The 17,722-nt window shown below is 43.5% G+C and overlaps 1 protein-coding gene across 2 annotated transcripts in view; it reads right to left on the reverse strand.

Moving 5' to 3' along the window:
• LOC147899701 (uncharacterized) overlaps nucleotides 1–17,722 on the reverse strand; it is a 112,331-nt gene that overhangs the window by 63,908 nt on the left and 30,701 nt on the right. For both annotated transcript variants that reach the window (XR_015541471.1, XM_087378700.1), the window contains exons 7-8: nucleotides 11,935–12,072; nucleotides 10,836–11,718 (exon numbers count right to left, since the gene is read on the reverse strand). Coding sequence is in view for 1 of the 2 variants with exons in the window: in XM_087378700.1 (XP_087234826.1) it covers nucleotides 10,836–11,718; nucleotides 11,935–12,072 (1,021 nt within the window). In the remaining variant the exon portion in view is untranslated. The remainder of the gene's footprint in view (nucleotides 1–10,835; nucleotides 11,719–11,934; nucleotides 12,073–17,722) is intronic.

The following is a 17,722-nucleotide window of genomic DNA, read 5'->3' on the forward strand; positions in this document are numbered from 1 at the left end:
CAATAGAATAGAGTGTAAAGAGTACAACACAAAGTGAGTAGGATAAGGTTTTGTCCTAGTGACAAAACCTTAGTAGTCACTAACCATAGTTAGTGAACTAACTGCAGTTAGGGGGAAAAACCTCTAAATGAGGGAAAAGTGCCCCTAACTAACTTATTATATTACATTGGTCACTGCTGAATTATATCTATAATTCCAACACCCCCCTGCAGTGCCAATGTCATGTACAAGGCTGATCAATCACCAAACGGATATAAATTCAGGGCACTGCGAAATGCCTCAAACTTCTCACGTGGTAGCGCTTTGGTGAAAATATCTGCAACGTTGTCATGTGTGGACACAAAGATCATACTGATCTCTCCTGCATGCAACTTCTCTCTGACGTAGTGATAGTGAACCTCAATGTGCTTCGTGCGAGCATGAAACACTGGATTCTTTGCCACTGCAATGGCACTCTGACTATCAGTGAGAATTGGAGAAGGACCCTCCAAAGACAGATGAAGATCAGCAAATAAACGTCTCAGCCAGACACATTCAACTGTTGCTGTGAAAGCTGCCCTATACTCAGCTTCACATGATGAGGTAGCCACTGTAGATTGTTTCTTGCTCAGCCATGAAATGCAAGATTTTCCCAAAAAGAAACAATTGCCACTAGTGGACTGCCTAGTGTCATAATCACCAGCCCAATCTGAATCACTGTAGGCATGCATCTGCAAGTCACCCCCCCTGGGAAATAGTAAGCCAAAAGACTTGGTGCCTTGCAAATAACGGAAGATGCGCTTAACTGCCTGCCAATGCATAGTTTTGGGGCTGTGCATGTACCTGCTCACCTGAGATACTGCAAACTGAATATCAGGCCTAGTATTGCAGAGATATATGAGGCATCCAACAGCTTGACTGTAAAGTGTGGCATCAACTGATTCTCATGCATCATGCATTGTGAGTTTCAGCCCCGATTCCATAGGAGTAGATATGGGCTTACACTCTTGCATGTTAAATCTGTCCAAAAAATTATGAACATACTTGGACTGAGACATAACAGTGCCACGTCTCTCATGAGAGAACTGGATCCCCAAATAAAAGTGAAGCAGCCCCAAATCTGACATATCAAAGTGGGTCTGCAAATCAGTTTTGAAATCTGCAATTTTGTCGTCATTGGACCCTGTGAGCAGTAAGTCATCAACATAAAGAAGGATGACTAAGATTTCCCCCCCATCCATCTGGATGTAGAGGGTGCTCTCAGTAGGACTATTGTGCAACCCCTTGCTGGTCAAAAAGGCATGTATCTTGGCATACCAGGCACAAGGGGCCTGTTTCAGCCCATATAAAGCTTTATTAAGCTTGCAGACTTGAAGTGCATTTGCTGTAATTCCAAAACCCGGAGGTGGTTTGACATACACCTCTTCCAGCAAGTCCCCATTTAAGAAGGCTGTTTTGATGTCCAACTGATGAACATTCCACTCAAAATGTGCAGCCATTGCAATTACTGATCGGATGGTGGTCATCCGGGATGTAGGAGCAAAAGTCTCCTCATAATCTATGCCCTTTTTCTGAGCATAGCCTTTAGCAACCAGCCTGGCTTTATATCTGTCAATGGAGCCATCTGGCTTCCGTTTGACTTTAAATACCCATCGTGTGCCAATAGCATGTTTACCCTATGGCAAGTCCACAACATCCCAAGTCTGATTTTTTGCAATGGACTGCAACTCATCGTGCATGGCATTCATCCAATGCACATCACCTTGTGCCTCTTCAAATGTGGCAGGCTCCTCTTCATCAAGGAGAGTACCTGCATATGCTGATTCCACTGAATTAGCACCTTCCATGTGCCTTGCTGCACTGCGAGTCCTGCCAGGTAACGGAGCATCAAGTTTACTCTCCCGGAGAGTCTGTAACAGCCAGTTTGGGACTGTTTTTGCTGCATGTATGTCTGCAATTTCTTGCTGCACCGTTTGTTCCACTGCCTGTGGAGGAGGCATGACATCCTGTGGCGGAACTGAAGCATTTGAAGGTTGCTGTAAATTCTGATTTGGATCAGAAAAATCAACAGGGGAACCCAAAGCAATGGGTAGCAACCCTTGAAAGACATCTTCTGAAGATGAAGGCATTTGAAAATCAGCCTGAGTGTGAGCTGAATTTTCTGAAAATATCACATCTCTACTTACAATGATTTTGCGTGTAGCAGGATTGTAGAGACGATACCCCTTGCTTTCTGCACTGTATCCAACAAATATGCATTTGATGGCTTTATCTGACAATTTGTGCCTAAATTCAACTGGCACATGTGCATAGGCAAGGCATCCAAAGACTCGGAAGTGATCCACTGAAGGCTTCCTGTCATTCCAGACCTCAAAAGGAGTTTTTGTTTTTAAAGCCTTAGTGGGAGCCCTGTTCAAAATGTAATTGGCACACATCAAACCCTCTAACCAGAATTTATGAGGCATGTGTTTGCTTTTCAGCATACATCTGTCCATCTCCATGAGGGTTCTATTTTTCCTCTCAGCTTTGCCATTTTGCTGAGGGGTCAGCCTGACTGTGAGCTGATGCACAATACCCTTTTGTTTGAGGAAAGCATCAAATTCTGCAGATAGGTATTCCCCACCTCTATCCGTGCGTAATGTCTGTATCTTGAGCCCGGTTTCATTTTCAACCATGGCTGAAAAGTGTTTAAACACTGTGAAGACTTCAGATTTCTTTTTCAGCCCATAAACCCAAGTAAAATTGGAGTAGTCATCAATAAATGTGACAAAGTAGAGATGACCACCCAATGACGGAGTCCTCATGGGACCACAGACATCACTGTGTATAAGCTGTAATTTGCGAACAGCTTTAACTGAACCATCCTTCTTGAAGGGAAATCTATGCATTTTACCTAAAATGCACCCTTCACAGGCATGTGGAGGAGGTATCTCAAGAGGTGGCAATGCATCAACCATTGAAAATTTCTGAAGTGTCATTAAGCTGTTGTAATGCATGTGGCCATATCTGGCATGCCATAATTCTGCATTTTGCATGGCAACTGTAGGGGTAGAAATTGCCAAAACATGAGCTGCTCTTTTCTGAAAAATATCAAGCTGAAAAAGCCCACGCAGCAGAGTACCAGATAACATTAAGGCATAGTTAGCTTCCTTGTCCCGGACAGCACATTTGTCATCCTCAAAGATGACCTGAAATCCCCCTCTGTTAAGAGTGGACACTGAAAAAAGATTTTTGGTTATGCCAGGCACATATAAGACATCAGAAAGTCTGAAAATTGAGCCATCAATTGCAGTGAGCTCAACTTCTCCTGTGCCACGTACTGAATATGAGGAGTTGTTGGCACAAGTGACTTTCTTACCAACAGGAGGTGGATGCAAGGAAGTAAAGAGACACTTCCTCGAAGTGATGTGCTTGGATGCACCACTGTCAAAATACCATGTGTTCAGTGTTTCATCAACACTGAAAGCAGATGCATCTGAAGGAGAGTCAAAACTGCAAGTCAAAAATGCATATGTATCATCACTGCAAGAAGCTGTACTATCCCGAGCATCTGGAACAGCCAACCTAGAATCATAAATGCAAGATAAAAAGGCATAATCTTGACCAACAAAGTTGGCTGCAGCATCCCCACTGTCAGATGCACAAGGGGCTGAATCTGAAACAGCCATTCCTGAGCTGTTTTTCTTTTCCTTTGCAATCCTTTTCCTGCATTCTGCTATGTGATGACTTGGCTTTTTGCAGTAGTGACAAAAACCCTTCTTTTTGGGCTTGCTTGCATCACTTTTAGCCTTTTGTGAAGGCTGTCCTGACCCACTGGAAGGCTGATTTGCTGCTGTCTTTGCCTGTCCCTTTGTTTTTGATTTAAATTTTGAGAGCATGGCTTGTTCACCTGCACGTGAAGCCAAATTTTTCCTGGTCTGCTCTTCCTAAAGCAGAAGTCCTATCAGCTCATGAAAAGAAAGAGGATTTGCACCCCCCCTCAATGATAAATTCAGCGAAGTGTGAAAGCTGAGATAAGACTCAGGAAGAGAATTCAGAGTGGTTGTAATCATCTCTGAATCAGGAATAATTTCATCTATGTTTAACAACTGCTCTCTGAGATCCTGTAGCTTAGTGAGGTGGGCTGACATGGAGTCACCCTCCTCCATATGTGTATTGCTCAACTCTCTTTTTAAAAAAGATACCCTGGCATCATTCCGTGCTGCATACATGCTTTCCAAAATATCCCACGCTGCCCTGGAGGTCTTACACGACCGGATATGCGGAATGATTGATCTTTTCACTGAAAGAGAGATGCATGACAAGGCTAAGGCATCCCGTGAATCCCATCTCTTTTGCTCAGGAGTATTGACTGTAGCTGCACCAACAACTTGTCCTGCAGCCGCACCTTGTGCACGACCTCTTCCACCTCCTTGCTGAGGAGGGGTAGCAGGTGCAATATCTGCTGGTCGGATTTCATCCCCATTGACATAATCCCATAAATTGTGAAAAATCAGAATATTATGTACCATGAAACTCCAGAGGGAGTAGTTGGTACCATCCAATTTGTCTTCCTGTGAAAGACCACCGAACTGGAACTCATTCTGATTTTGATGGGCCATATCTGAGAAAGAGATTGAAGCAGATACAAAGCTGAATTCCCTTACTGGGAATAAAATGCACAACTCCCAAAAACACAGCCAAGCACGGGCTGTATATGCAACTTAGATTTCTGCACTTGAGCTGTCAGAAATCTGTCCAAGCATAAAACACTCTCCAAAATCTGCCAAAAGTGTTCCAAACACTCCAAGAAAGGCAGTATGTACTGAATACTCCAAAAAATGCTCTCCAAACACAAAAGCCCCAATTTGTGGCTAGAAATTGCAGCCAGAAAGGGGTAAAAATGCTAAAAGCCCCAAATCTGCAATTTTAATACAAAAGCCCCAAATTTCAGACTATATCTGCAATTTTGCTCTTGATATAGCTCCAAACTTGCCCAATGATTGCAATGTCTGCAATCTACAAAATGCCCCAAATTTACTCCAAAACAACTGCACCACACTGTAGTTTTCTGAAGAATGAGCCTGTCAAAGAACACCCAAGGCTGACAACGACTGGTGCAGATCTGCAAGGACAGACTGTACGAACTGTACGGTCAGTGTGTACGGCAGTACGGTGGAGTGTACCGATGCTCCTGCGACAGACAAGACAGACTGTACGGCGCTGTACGGTCAGTGTACGGAGATGTACGGACACCTGTACGGAGCGGCACGGACGCTTGTACGGAGATGTACGGACGCCTTTTCCGAAACGTACGGATGTGGTACGTCGACTTGTACGGAAGCAGTAAGAAGGCTGTACCGGAGCTGTACGGCAGGCGAAATTGTACGGCGAGCACGTGTACGGCGATGTACGCAAATGGCGACACTTGTACGGCGATGTACGCAAAGGGCGACACTTTGCGTCAGAATTCCATACAGTCGTACGGACTGTACGGACAGATTGGCGCAGGCTGAAAATCGAGGCTGAGTGTTGGAACTGAAGGGAGCAAGGAGCGCAAAGCTCTTGGACCTGCTCTGATACCAAATGAAGGAAAGGGAGAGAGTGAGAGCAAGAGGGAGTGAGAGAGTAGAAAGCTTGGAAGCTGTAGTTGCAATAGAATAGAGTGTAAAGAGTACAACACAAAGTGAGTAGGATAAGGTTTTGTCCTAGTGACAAAACCTTAGTAGTCACTAACCATAGTTAGTGAACTAACTGCAGTTAGGGGGAAAAACCTCTAAATGAGGGAAAAGTGCCCCTAACTAACTTATTATATTACATTGGTCACTGCTGAATTATATCTATAATTCCAACACTCCTTTATTGGCTGGTTATCTATTTCAGCTTGCTGCCTTTGCTAACTCAGATTGATATTATGGAGCCTCGTCCTCATGGTGAAGACTCATCAGCATGACTTTCAGCTCGGGATGAGCAGAATGACAAAGCAACGGTGCTTTTTTTTTCCAAAAAGATTACTTCATTAAGTATGAATCAAAACCGCAAGAGCAAGCTCTAATGCGGAAGTATATCATGCCATGCATGAGGAAAAAACCAGCTCAAAAAGAGCTAACAGAAATCCAAGGCGGAGGCTGAAAAGGCCACCTCAACCATTAAGGAGACTCAGAGAAGAAAGGAGATCCTCTCCAAACTCTTTAAAAAGTATCTCTCTTGGCTGTAGCTGCTCGAGAGGATCCCTGCATGCTCGCCCAAATGGCCATCAGTGTGAGAATAGTATCAATCCATATACTGGCCATAGACTAGGAAGGGTGAACCTGGGAACCCTCCATCGCCTCCGTACATCTGGACCTCCAAATATGCCAAGCTGCAATGCTAGCCAAAATCTCCAATGATGTGTCTACCGAGGCATGAGCAGCTCTGAAAGGAGTGAAGTAGAAGTAGAAGTAGAATTTATTATCGTCCTCGGGGGGCAAAAAATGACCCATGGGACCTAATCATCAGTACAAAAATCTCCTCCGATGTGGAGGGTTCAAGAATTTTCAAGTTCTTGACGGTACGAAAAAAGACGGGTGACAAACGATCCCAACGTTGCCAGAGGGGCAATGGTGAGACCTAATGAGAGCTCAGTGGTGTCTACCAGTATCTGCTGGTAGTCGCCCATGATATGTGTATATCTGGGGCATTGTAGGGCTACATGTGCCTCTGTCTCGACTGTCTGTGAATCACAGAATCTGCAAACTCTGGCATGTCGTGGCAAATTCAGCCAAGCTCCTTTCTCTATTACCAAGGTGTGTGATCGTGTGCGGAATTTGGCAATATTCTTGCGATAGAGAAGAGGGATGGGAGTGTTAATGTATGGCTGAGCAGAGGCATCTGCTGTCATGAATGATGCGACCAGCATAGGGGGTTTATTTGATCTTGGTAGTATTCTAACTTTGTCTTCTTTTCTGCTGTCAACCATTGAGACTGTAGGATGCATAGTAAGGACAACTAGAATTCTTGTAGATTGACCTTTTTAGGTGGCATAGTCAAGTATGATTCCACTTTTCATCTGCTAAACCATTTATTATGTCTGTACCCCACCCTGTATGGATGATCTTGCTTTTATGGTTTTTTTGAAGTTTCATACTTGATGTCCATGCTCTGTGTGGTAATCTGTTTGTTGGCATTTGTTGCACGTCCACTAGATACTGCATCACTTTGATCAGAGCATGAAACTCAATTGGCCTTCTGCCCGTTTCCAATAGGAGCACTGAGTAAGGGGTAGTAGCCTTGACTCCTAGATGTCGTCGTAGGAATGCTTTCTGCATTTTTTTAATCTCATTCCATGTGGATGGAGAGATGCTGCCTCCCCATACTTCTACTCTGTATAGCACTGTTTGAACTACATATGCATCAAACAACATATTCCAGATCTTCCAATTCCAGGTGTCATTGTGCCTACAGTCATTTTCAAATTGATAGTATTTTCCCCAACATGTATCCAACCTTCTTTGTGCACATTGCCACCATCTGTGGTCGGTTGGTATGTCGATTCCCAAGTATTTAAAGGTATTGACATATTCAATGGGCTGCCCCTCAAAGCTGATAACAGGAGGATGTTCAGGTTGGGTGGTGCATATTGCCATCATTTTGGTTTTGGTGACATTAACTTGCAGCCCACTTTCATTGCAAAAGACTTGAAGTGTTTGTAGTAGTTGATGCATGGAATCAAGGTCATAGGCAAAAAGAACCACATCATCTGCATATAGAAGCAACAGTATTGTCCATAGCCCGAGCTTGGATCCTTGTATCCCTTCTCTTGCTCCAAATTCATTTATGAGTTCTTCTAACTTGTCAATGCAGATTCCAAACAGTGTAGGTGAGAGAGGACAGCCTTGTTTTACCCCCATATTACTTTGAAATGCAGCTGACAGTCCATGCTCTTGTTTTAGTCTGCATAATACTTTCTCGTATATTCGGGAGATGCCTAACCTTAATGCCACGGGAGGTGCCTACCCTTAATGCCAAGGGGACTCCGAGGTCTTGCATTCTTTTCCATAGGCCCCCTCTCGAGACTGTATCAAAAAATCTACAAAACAGCACAAAAGAGGTTTTCCTTTTAGTCTGCTTTCATCCATGAGTATTCTTAATGTGACCAGATGATCTGCAGTCCTATACTCTTTACGGAAGCCTGCTTGTCCAATGGCCCTCCACAAAGTGTCGTCGTATAAGAAGGCTGAGTCTGAGTCATGTCCCTCGAAAAACACCTGAGAGCCAGTAAGAGATAACCATGCCACTGATCCCCAAGTCATGAAGAAGGGTGCACTATCAAATATGCTAAATATCCTAGCAACACCCTTCCAGATTGTCCTTGCCTGTCTGCACTCCCAGAGGCAATGCTGAACTAACTCAATTGCTGCGTGGCATCAAGGACAAGTAGGGTCCGCCCCGAACCTCGATCTCCACAGGTTCACCGCAATCCCTCCATGAATAGAAAGCCAAAAGAAGAGAGTGATCTTTCTATTCCTGAGGGATTTCCAGAGCCTCCTCCAAAAGTTTTCCTGCACCTCTGTAGAGATCTGAAAACTAGAGCTCTGAAGGGCCTCCAACCTCTACTGCTAAGCTGAAATCTCCTGGCATTTTTTATTGTGTAACGAAAGAAGGGGATCCTCTTCTCTCGGTGCCCTTCATCAATCCATTCCCACTCCCCTGGGCCCCACTGCAAGAACACATTGCTTCATCAACTTGACCTCACTACTTCAGCTAAGGAGACTCTGGACAAGCTTGAGAATATCTTCGCCACACATACTGGACCTAAGCAGCAAGCTTTATCAGCTCTATTGCATGATCTATACCTCTCTGAGGTGGTAGATGATGCTTAGCTCTATGCTATGTGTGTTTTGTTTAGTCAATAAAGGTTCCTAGCCTTGAGTTGTCCCTCTAACATGAATGTATTTGAAGTCAATAAGAGCTACTCTACCCTAGGTTGTCCCCCAAAAATGGATGTATTCTCTTTTACTTTGGTATGATGGTGTTGACCACCCAGTTCAGATTAAGGGGGGTGACGAGTGATGGTTTGCCCTTGCTAGCCGCAAGCTGACTGAGAAGTCACTATCACACGGGAGGTGTTGGATAGTTGGACTTGCTTCTTCAATATTGCCGTGGAGGCGGGATCGGTCTACTCCTTGCGTGTTGGGTCTCACACTCTTTGCCCTGAAGGGGGTGTGTTGGAGATATCATAGCCAATGAGTGTGTTGATGTGATGTGTTGGTGCGTTGTATTGGTGTGTAGTACTAGGAGATCTAGTACTAGTTCATGTGTGAGTCATGTGTGAGTGCCACGTGTGACTATGGGACTTATCCCATATGCACTTGGTGCAAGTGTGTGAGTGTAGCCTGTAAAGGCTTGTACTTCACTTGTCATGTCATACTTGATGAATGAATGAAAGCCTTCATGGATTCTACATTTGTGTACCACTTCTTCACTCCCTAGCCTATCTCTCTCTCTCACTCACACCATGTTTCTAACGGTATATGGCCACACACTTGTACTTTCTCATTATCCATTTGCAAGTAGAGTCCATTGCTTTTAAGCTCCATTGCATTCCACATTTCATGCTCATTGCTTCCCACTCAACAAGTTTTGCACCCTAAATCTAAGCACATTTCTAGTACTGCTTGCAAGGAGTGTGCAAATTTCTTGCAGATTTCAAAGCAAGGAATGGAATAAATAGACTAGTGTCAGTATGGACTATTGTCCATGCACTTGTGTGGCACTTGTACCTACATATCAAAAACGGAGGTTGTAAGTCTGACTGAGCTGACGATGTACGTCACTAACCCTATAGATGTTGCTGATTGTATAATGTGGCTGCGCATGAAAACAGACAATGTGATGTGTTGAAGCAAAGTGATGCATGAACTGATGGAGTTGCATTATGGTTGCTCGAATGTTGAGCTGTCAGCAAAAGTTGCATACGAGCTTCAGCTAGTGGTGCGCAAATAGGAGTGGAGCATGAACGGAAAATGATGGAGCACAAATAGCAGCATGTGTCTCACCACGACTGGCAACGGCTGGCATCCAAACAGCAGAAGGTGGCGCATGAACAGCAGAAGTGGAAGACTTCTGTGCAAGACGTGGCAAACTTCAGAAAAGGCTTGGTTGAACACTACTTTGATACCAATGTGTTGGGAATGAGAAGAGCAATAAAGGATATGCACAAAGCTGTACTTCGCATATGAAAAAAATCCAAGCCAAAGAACACAAGTCAAGATTGATATTACACACTAACCTAACCCTAAGAGGTAAAAAACCCTCCTAACTAGAAGTAAAAGTGCCAAGGGTTGTTCAAACCATATACCTTTGTAAGACTAGAATAAGTCCAATCATACAAATTTAGAGTTTTTGTTGTACTAAAGACCAAAAATCTACACAGAAAATAAAAGAGAAAATGAAAGAGAAGAAAAAAGAGGTAAACAAAAACTTTTATGAAAAACTTTGAAGTTGTTCAAACCACACTACTTAATATCCACTAGGCTTTATTGTACTCTTGCAATAAGGATTGTCCTTCTACTCTTGCTACCTAGGTAGGCTGGTGTAACTCTCTTGACCATGAGGTTCACCCACCTGCATTTCTGTTTTGTTTAAATGCTTTTAATTCTTTCCAAGCCATCAATTGCCAGCTTACTCAAACATCAGTGTCATCTGTGTCGCCCAATAGATTTAAATTAACAAGAAGGGTATAATTTCAGGAACAAACAGTATTTTACTTACACGTTGTATTATAATCTCAAACGTGTTGAAGATTGCAAGAACACAAACAATAACAATAAAAGATAAACGAACAATATCAACACACTTCCATGCTTTGTTTGCACCAACTTGTGTTGTAAATGTACCTTTTCTTATGTCATCTAGTCCCTGTGTACTGATATGTTCCAGATCAAAACTAGTCCCTTGTGCAAAAATGCCAGAGCTCCCAAGAATAGGCTGGACAAAGGTTTTGGTGGAAGTCGCATTCATCCTCTCAATCTCTTGCCGTATCAACTGCCCCATGATTGCAAAAAAGTTCTCTAAATAGGCTGCCCTTTCATCAGACAATTGAGCCCCTTCACTGAAAGCACCATTCTGTCCAGGCCTTAAAAAACTAGGTTCAGATGTCAAGACACTTTTGTCCAGCTTATTCAACTTACTTTCAAAATTTTGGTTTTCTTCCTCTGTTATACCTTCAATGTGCCTTAGATGAGAATCCTTCGCCTCATTTTCTGATCCAAATTGTGATTCTTTTATCATTTCTGTCACTATTATCCTAACATTGTCAGATAAAGACTGTCTTTGTAATTCCTGCTGCACCTCAGTATCATTCAGTTTTTGAGTCAGTTCAGATAGTTTTTCCTCCAGTACTCGGACTTTTTCCTGTGATTCAGATAACTTAAACTGTTCATGCTGTCGCTCTTCCTGCATGATAGCCAATCTGCCTTTAACATTTGCAAGCTCCATCAATAAGTCCTGTGCACAAAAATCCTCTTGTACATTTTCTATAACAGACAGCCTGTCTTTGACATTAATAAGTTCTGACTGTAGTCCCTTTGTGTCTGTCTGTATCTCCTTCTGCAGCTGCACAATTCTCATTTCTTTCTTTGCTAACTCAAGGTCAAGAGAACCCACAGCATTCTGTGTGCTCTTTAACTCGTTTTCGATTTCATTCAGAGTTTTACTTATCGCATCATTCATATCCTCTATTGTTACTCTTCTGCCCACTTCATTTGTCAACTCCTCGACCTGCTTTATATAGCTCAAATGCATATGAGAGCTGTAAAAAGAAACAGGACTCTAAATTTGAGCTGCAAAACATGTATCTCCTTGCCCCTTTCAGTTATGTAGCTTATCACTGTATAAAAGTCAGATATAAGTCCTTACCAATTCTAAAGATGAGAACTTCATTAGAAGATTTTGGCATCAGGCAAAAAACATCATATGGCATCTTGTAAAACTGACCTTCTCAAAAAGCCTCTGTTGTTCAGCCCTCAGTTCCACTCTAACAGCAACCAGCATAGCTTCTTTGTCCTGTAAAGCTTCTGTCATTTGACGTACTCGAGCCTGTGCCTCAAACAAAGCCCTCTTAACTGTGCTTACCTGTGTTGGCAAACGACACACAGCATTTAGAAAAAGAAAATGCTGAGCCAAACTCAGCAGATTTTGGCTAGCTCTTCAATCATAGTCACTTAGCAAAAAGTACTTACAGATATTTTAGTCCCATTTTTTGTCCCGAAAATAAGGTATCATCTATTATATGCGTTAAAGAATTCACTATCCATGAGGCACTGAAAAAAGGAGAAGCTAGCTGCCTTGCAGCCTGCTTCACTGAGGTCCCAGCATACTACCTACAGTAACCCGGGAGCAAGTGCTAGCAATCAAAGTAGTGGGCCATTCTTGACCTGTGAGAAGGTAAAATGTGGCTGCAGAACAAGCCTTGCAGAGGAAAGGATGCCACTAAGGGGTCTTCCTGAGACAACCTGTACCTTGTTTCAGGATCATGTCCAGCCATATATTGACGAGAGTTGCACAGGTCAGACCTGCTGCCCCTAACAAAAGGCTGCAACATGCTACTCAGATATTCCAAGACAAAATACTGGTAAGTCTCTCCCAAACATGATCCTCCATAAAACTCAATAGAGCTTTGAAGCTTTTGATCTACCTTTGATGAGAATCCTTTGCCTCATTAAGACCAACACAACACATCAGAAGGAGGCAAATGCAGAGTTAATACGTGTTCCAGAGACACTAGGGAACCCAATGGCCCTAGCCTGGACACATCACACTCTCCATTACTTTTATTCCCAGAGAAAAGAACCATCTATTAGAAAACTCTGAAAAAATGATACAGATCAGCAATCCATGGGACACCTGACCAACTAGAAAAACAATACAGACTGGCTCTCAAATCTCAGCTTATTGCATAGAGTATCCTGGAAACAGGTGCTAACGACCAGGGTGGAGGGCTGTATGTATTCCTCGATCCAGAGTGCAAAGGTGCCTGCAGGCCATGCCTTGCAAAAAGGCTCCCACCTTCCAGCGGTCTTCCTAGCCCCTGAGTACCCTAATCCCATGTGGCTCGCAGGGTATAGATAATATCATGCCAAATGTTGATGAGGGTGGCTGCAGACCAAGTCTACTGGACCCCCTTCACTAAACTACAGCGAGCCACCCAAATATTACAAGCACTGATGCAAGCACCCATCTCCCAAATGCCGTAGTCTGGCAAGAACTCATGTCCCTGCCGAGAGCACAGAACAAAGTCTTGACTGTCCTGGCAGGTGACACTCAATAATGTAGGCTAGAAAGACCATCTCCATGGGGGAAGCACTGCCACATTCTGTGTGTTGCCAGACAGTTCCACATGCAACGGGTTATCATCTCAAGGTCAGCAATGCCAAGACCTATCAACCCTCATATACTTAAACCATGGTCCTATGGGCAAACCTCCATGGACTCTCAGCCAGAAGATGCAGATCTTCCTCATGCAAAGGCTAGTCCCAAGGGGGACCACAACTTATAAGGACCTCATGTTGTACTTGTTGCTCGAGCTTGTGTGCCTCTCGTGAAGGGGTCCAACTGATGCATACAACTAAAGTCATCTACCATTGTGGGTAGTGTAGAAGCCAAATGGCACCTCTGCACAATTTGGCACAGCCAAAACCACTTGTTGGGGTCCCACTATCCCTTCCAAAAGCGCCTACTCTCCCACAGCCAAGGCGCCACTGAGAGTGATCTTGCCTATACTGAAATGGTTGTGGGTCATGGTCCAACTCCATTCAAACTAGCCAACTGCTCTAATCCTCAACCACTCAATTGAGTCCAAAACAGCCACAATCCCTCAATCCCTATTCCCTTGCTCTTACTCCATCTAGAGTGACCTGCCCGATCCAATGCTAAAGAAGACTGTGTAGCATTGGTCAATGTCAGAGGCAGGCTTATGCGTAAGCGTAGATTCCAATTTGAACAACTTGGCAACTTAAAATTTATTCAAACTCCACAATTTTAATTATAACATCAACCATATGTAGATCCATGTGCACTCCGAATAAACAAGAGCACGACAACCGACTGGGTTGAATAAGGGGAAAGCAAGACTGTTCATGATAACTTTGATAAGTGTCCACCAAGAAACTCTCACACTAAATTGGACATGTCTGGGATACAATTGAATCCTCCAATTTTAAACTTGAGTTAGTTTCATGCTCCTTTGCTGCTGCTGAAATCCATTCCATGAACCGCTACAGTCATGTGTAGCCTTAGACAATTCACTCGAGGAAATTCTCCACAATTCTCATATCTTCTTCAACACTTCAGGACCTCTTAGAACCAACCGAGACCAAACGATCAAACAAAATCACGAAAGGGCTCAACTGAATCCTGCTCTGATACCACTTGTTGGTTTAATAGTGCATCCAATAGAGCCCGATATAGTCTTACGTGAAATATCAAACTGATGCAGAATTCCCACGACTATCCAAAGTCTAATTCACTCAATGATATCACAGTACAAGGATATGTATTAGAAACTTTAGAAGGACAGCTCCGCAATAACATCTCAGACTTTATGCCTCAACCCGACCAGGTTTGTTGGCTTACAATAGAGATGACTCAGACTGGTAAACTTTCTAAGGACCCTACTAGCAGGCCGGCTGCTTGGACACTACATGGCACTAGAAGAATGAGAAGACCCCGAATGCGACTCTCATCAAAGACTTGGGGCAAGAAGAAGGAGCTCGTAGATCAAAGTCAGTATATAACATCACCTTAAACCACCTAATCTACAAGCAAATCTAAACCGCCTTAGTTTCCAGGTCACCATGGAAGAACCACAACACCACGTAGCTGCCATGCATTGGCCAGCCACCTAGTCTACCAATAAGCGTACACTTTCTTTCATGGCCCAATCAAAGGCCATCAACCAGCCAAGTCTATTCATGGCGACCAATCAGATCTCATATTTTATCACCCTCTTGACTCCTTAGAGACATAGAAGCCTCCCCATGAGGGTCACATTCCAACAACCTTGTGATGCAAGTGATTTGGGAGATTACAACAAGAATGAAGTTAAGACCCTAGGACATCAAGAATGTTGTTGGGATAGTAGCAGATCCTAATGCAATCAATGATTGAGTACTGCATGATATAGAGGCCCTAGCCATTATCATTGGCAAGATTACAAAGTCAATTCTTGCATATTCAGCTTGCACATACAGCATTTCAAGATTGGATCCTTCTAAAGGACATGTACTAGATCAACAACGCATCTAGTATCCTTAATGTCAAGGCAGAACTCTATAACATGCATGTGGATGAGGACTCAGTACAGGAACACATATGTAAGATGAAGGTAATAAGGGATCAGCTCTTAGAACAAACGAATTCGGCTCTAGTACCCAGGATTTTGCTTGCCATGCTCCCCAAGAGCTACAAAGGTTTTGTGACAACCATGCTTGCAAGGCAACAATCAGCGCTAGTTACATTCAAAGAGCTAGTGCCCCTACTCCTACAGGAAGAGGTTTGAGAGAGGAAGTTCAACGGATCTAGTGACAGGCTTTCTTATGCAGGGGAAAACCAAGGGTAAGCTTCAATCTCACGAGGACTCTAAAGAAGACAAGGGAGATTCAAAGAAAAATAAAAAGTGCTTCCACAGGAGAAGTTAGGATGAGAAGTACTAGTTGTACAGACAGCTCAAGTACCAGATCAAGTACACTGTACGATGTACGGTGTACGGCTGTACGGTTGTACGGCCGTGCGTTGTACGGAGATCTGAAGTACTTCAGTTGTACAGAGGCTCCCACGTGCAGGTACGGAAGATGTACGTAGTGCAATACGAGTACAGTCAGTACGACGATGCATGTACTGATCTGTACGACGGCGCAAGTATGGTAGCTCTAGTACGGAACACAACGCAATGAAGTACAATACGACGCAGTACGGAGTGCAAGTACGGACGTAGTGCAAGTACAAATTTGTACGGAGTGCAAGTACGGATGTACGACAGAGGTACAAATTTGTACAACTTACGGGCAGCTGCAAGAAATGTATGATATCCGTACGTGACTGTACGGACAGTACGAACAGGAGGCACAGGAAACAAAGCTGGGCTCTGATACCATTGTAGGAGATTGCTTAGGAGAGAGAGAGTGTAGGTAGCAAAAGAGTCAATGATAAACGCCTTAGCCGTCATGTCAAAGTTGGATAATCAAAAACAAAGGAGTACAAGATACAAGTACCTAGACCTAGGACTAAGTGTCCTAGGTGTCACATAGGACTAAGTGTCCTATGTGGCCTAAAAGACACTAACACTATAAGTGTCTTTATTTATGCCTACAAGGCTCATACCATGGCCTATAGGGCATCACTAGAACCACCAGAGGATGGCCTACAGGTGCATTGTGTGGCTTCCTTCGAGAATGCCTCCCGGTGTTTCTTACCCTCCATGCGAGCCTAGCAGACTTCTGCACTGTCTGCAATGTGTGAAGTCCATCCACTAACCTAGCTCTTTGCAATGTGTGAAGTCCATACGCCATAGCTGACATGCCTAAACCTTTCATGCCACAACTTTCAATTACATGTATCCACTTGGGTCATTAAAGCCCTAATTTTGTACATCCCATGCTCCTCTATTCCTCTTTCCACCACTTTTCCTGTATCCTTCAATCGGATCAAGACTCTAAAGAACATTTACCTGTTCTTCACTTGAATCTAGGGTGAACGGAATGCTCCCAATTCCTTCTACTGAGCATTATTATAGTCTCCAATAGTACAAATGAATCTGGATGCACCAGTTTGAAGTACCTTAAACCAATTGTTGTTGTTGGACATGTGTCTGGAGGCACCACTGTCAACATATAGCTATCACTATAATCACTCAAAGTGTGAGCTGAGCAGTGCTGTTTGACTAGAAAGAGCTGCTCTTTTACAACGTTTGCTAACTCTAACTTTGACTCTTGTCTGCATTTGTTGCCTTCCTTCTGTTTTTTGTCTGCCTTCTTCTTTCTACAGTCTTTTTCTGTGTGGCCTGGCTAGACACATCTTCGGTCCCAATTCCTCTTTTTCTTGTCTCCATTGTCTTATCACTTGCTCCCTTTAGAGCTATTGTCATCCTTGGGCTTTCCTTTCTCAAACCTATATCTAGATGATCCAGGAACATGCCCAAACTCATTCTCTAAAAACACAGTTTCAATCTCGTGATAGTCACTCATAAGGTTGAAAACCATAAACTGCATCACTTAGGAGGGGCTTGCTTTTTTCAAGCCTATCTATAAATAGACGTTTACTTTTGCACATTTCCTACAGCCACTGAATCCCCGGCCCTGCAAACTGAAGGAGTGTGACCACAGTTTTCTCTTCTGTAGTTGTCAGCAGTAAGTAATCGCCCTTGATTGCTATTTTTCCCAGCGTCTTTTAGCTGGGAGTGTTCATCATTCTTAATCAGTTTTCCCGAATTTGTGGATGAATATACTCTGAGGAGTTCTTCTCCTTTCCATGCTGTAATTTGTGTGTGGAATTTCAGTGACTGAGTGCATCTATCTTAAGCAAGATCAGTGAGGATCTGAAATCATGCCATGGCATTAAGGTTATTGTTAAGCAATCGCTTCATTCTAACATGATATCAGAGCCAAAGGTGGCATCCTCCTGATCTGCTCCAACGCACTGAAGGAAGGTGTCCCTTCCAACAAGGAGACACCGTTTTAGTAAGGTGCCATAAAAATCACTTTTCCGCTTTAGGTGTTGCAATCACTTC

The sequence above is a fragment of the Dipteris shenzhenensis genome, chromosome 8 (genome assembly GCF_047967505.1).
Source record: "Dipteris shenzhenensis isolate YYH24624 ecotype China chromosome 8, Dip_SZ_1.0, whole genome shotgun sequence".
In the NCBI taxonomy this organism is placed as follows: Eukaryota; Viridiplantae; Streptophyta; class Polypodiopsida; order Gleicheniales; family Dipteridaceae; genus Dipteris; species Dipteris shenzhenensis.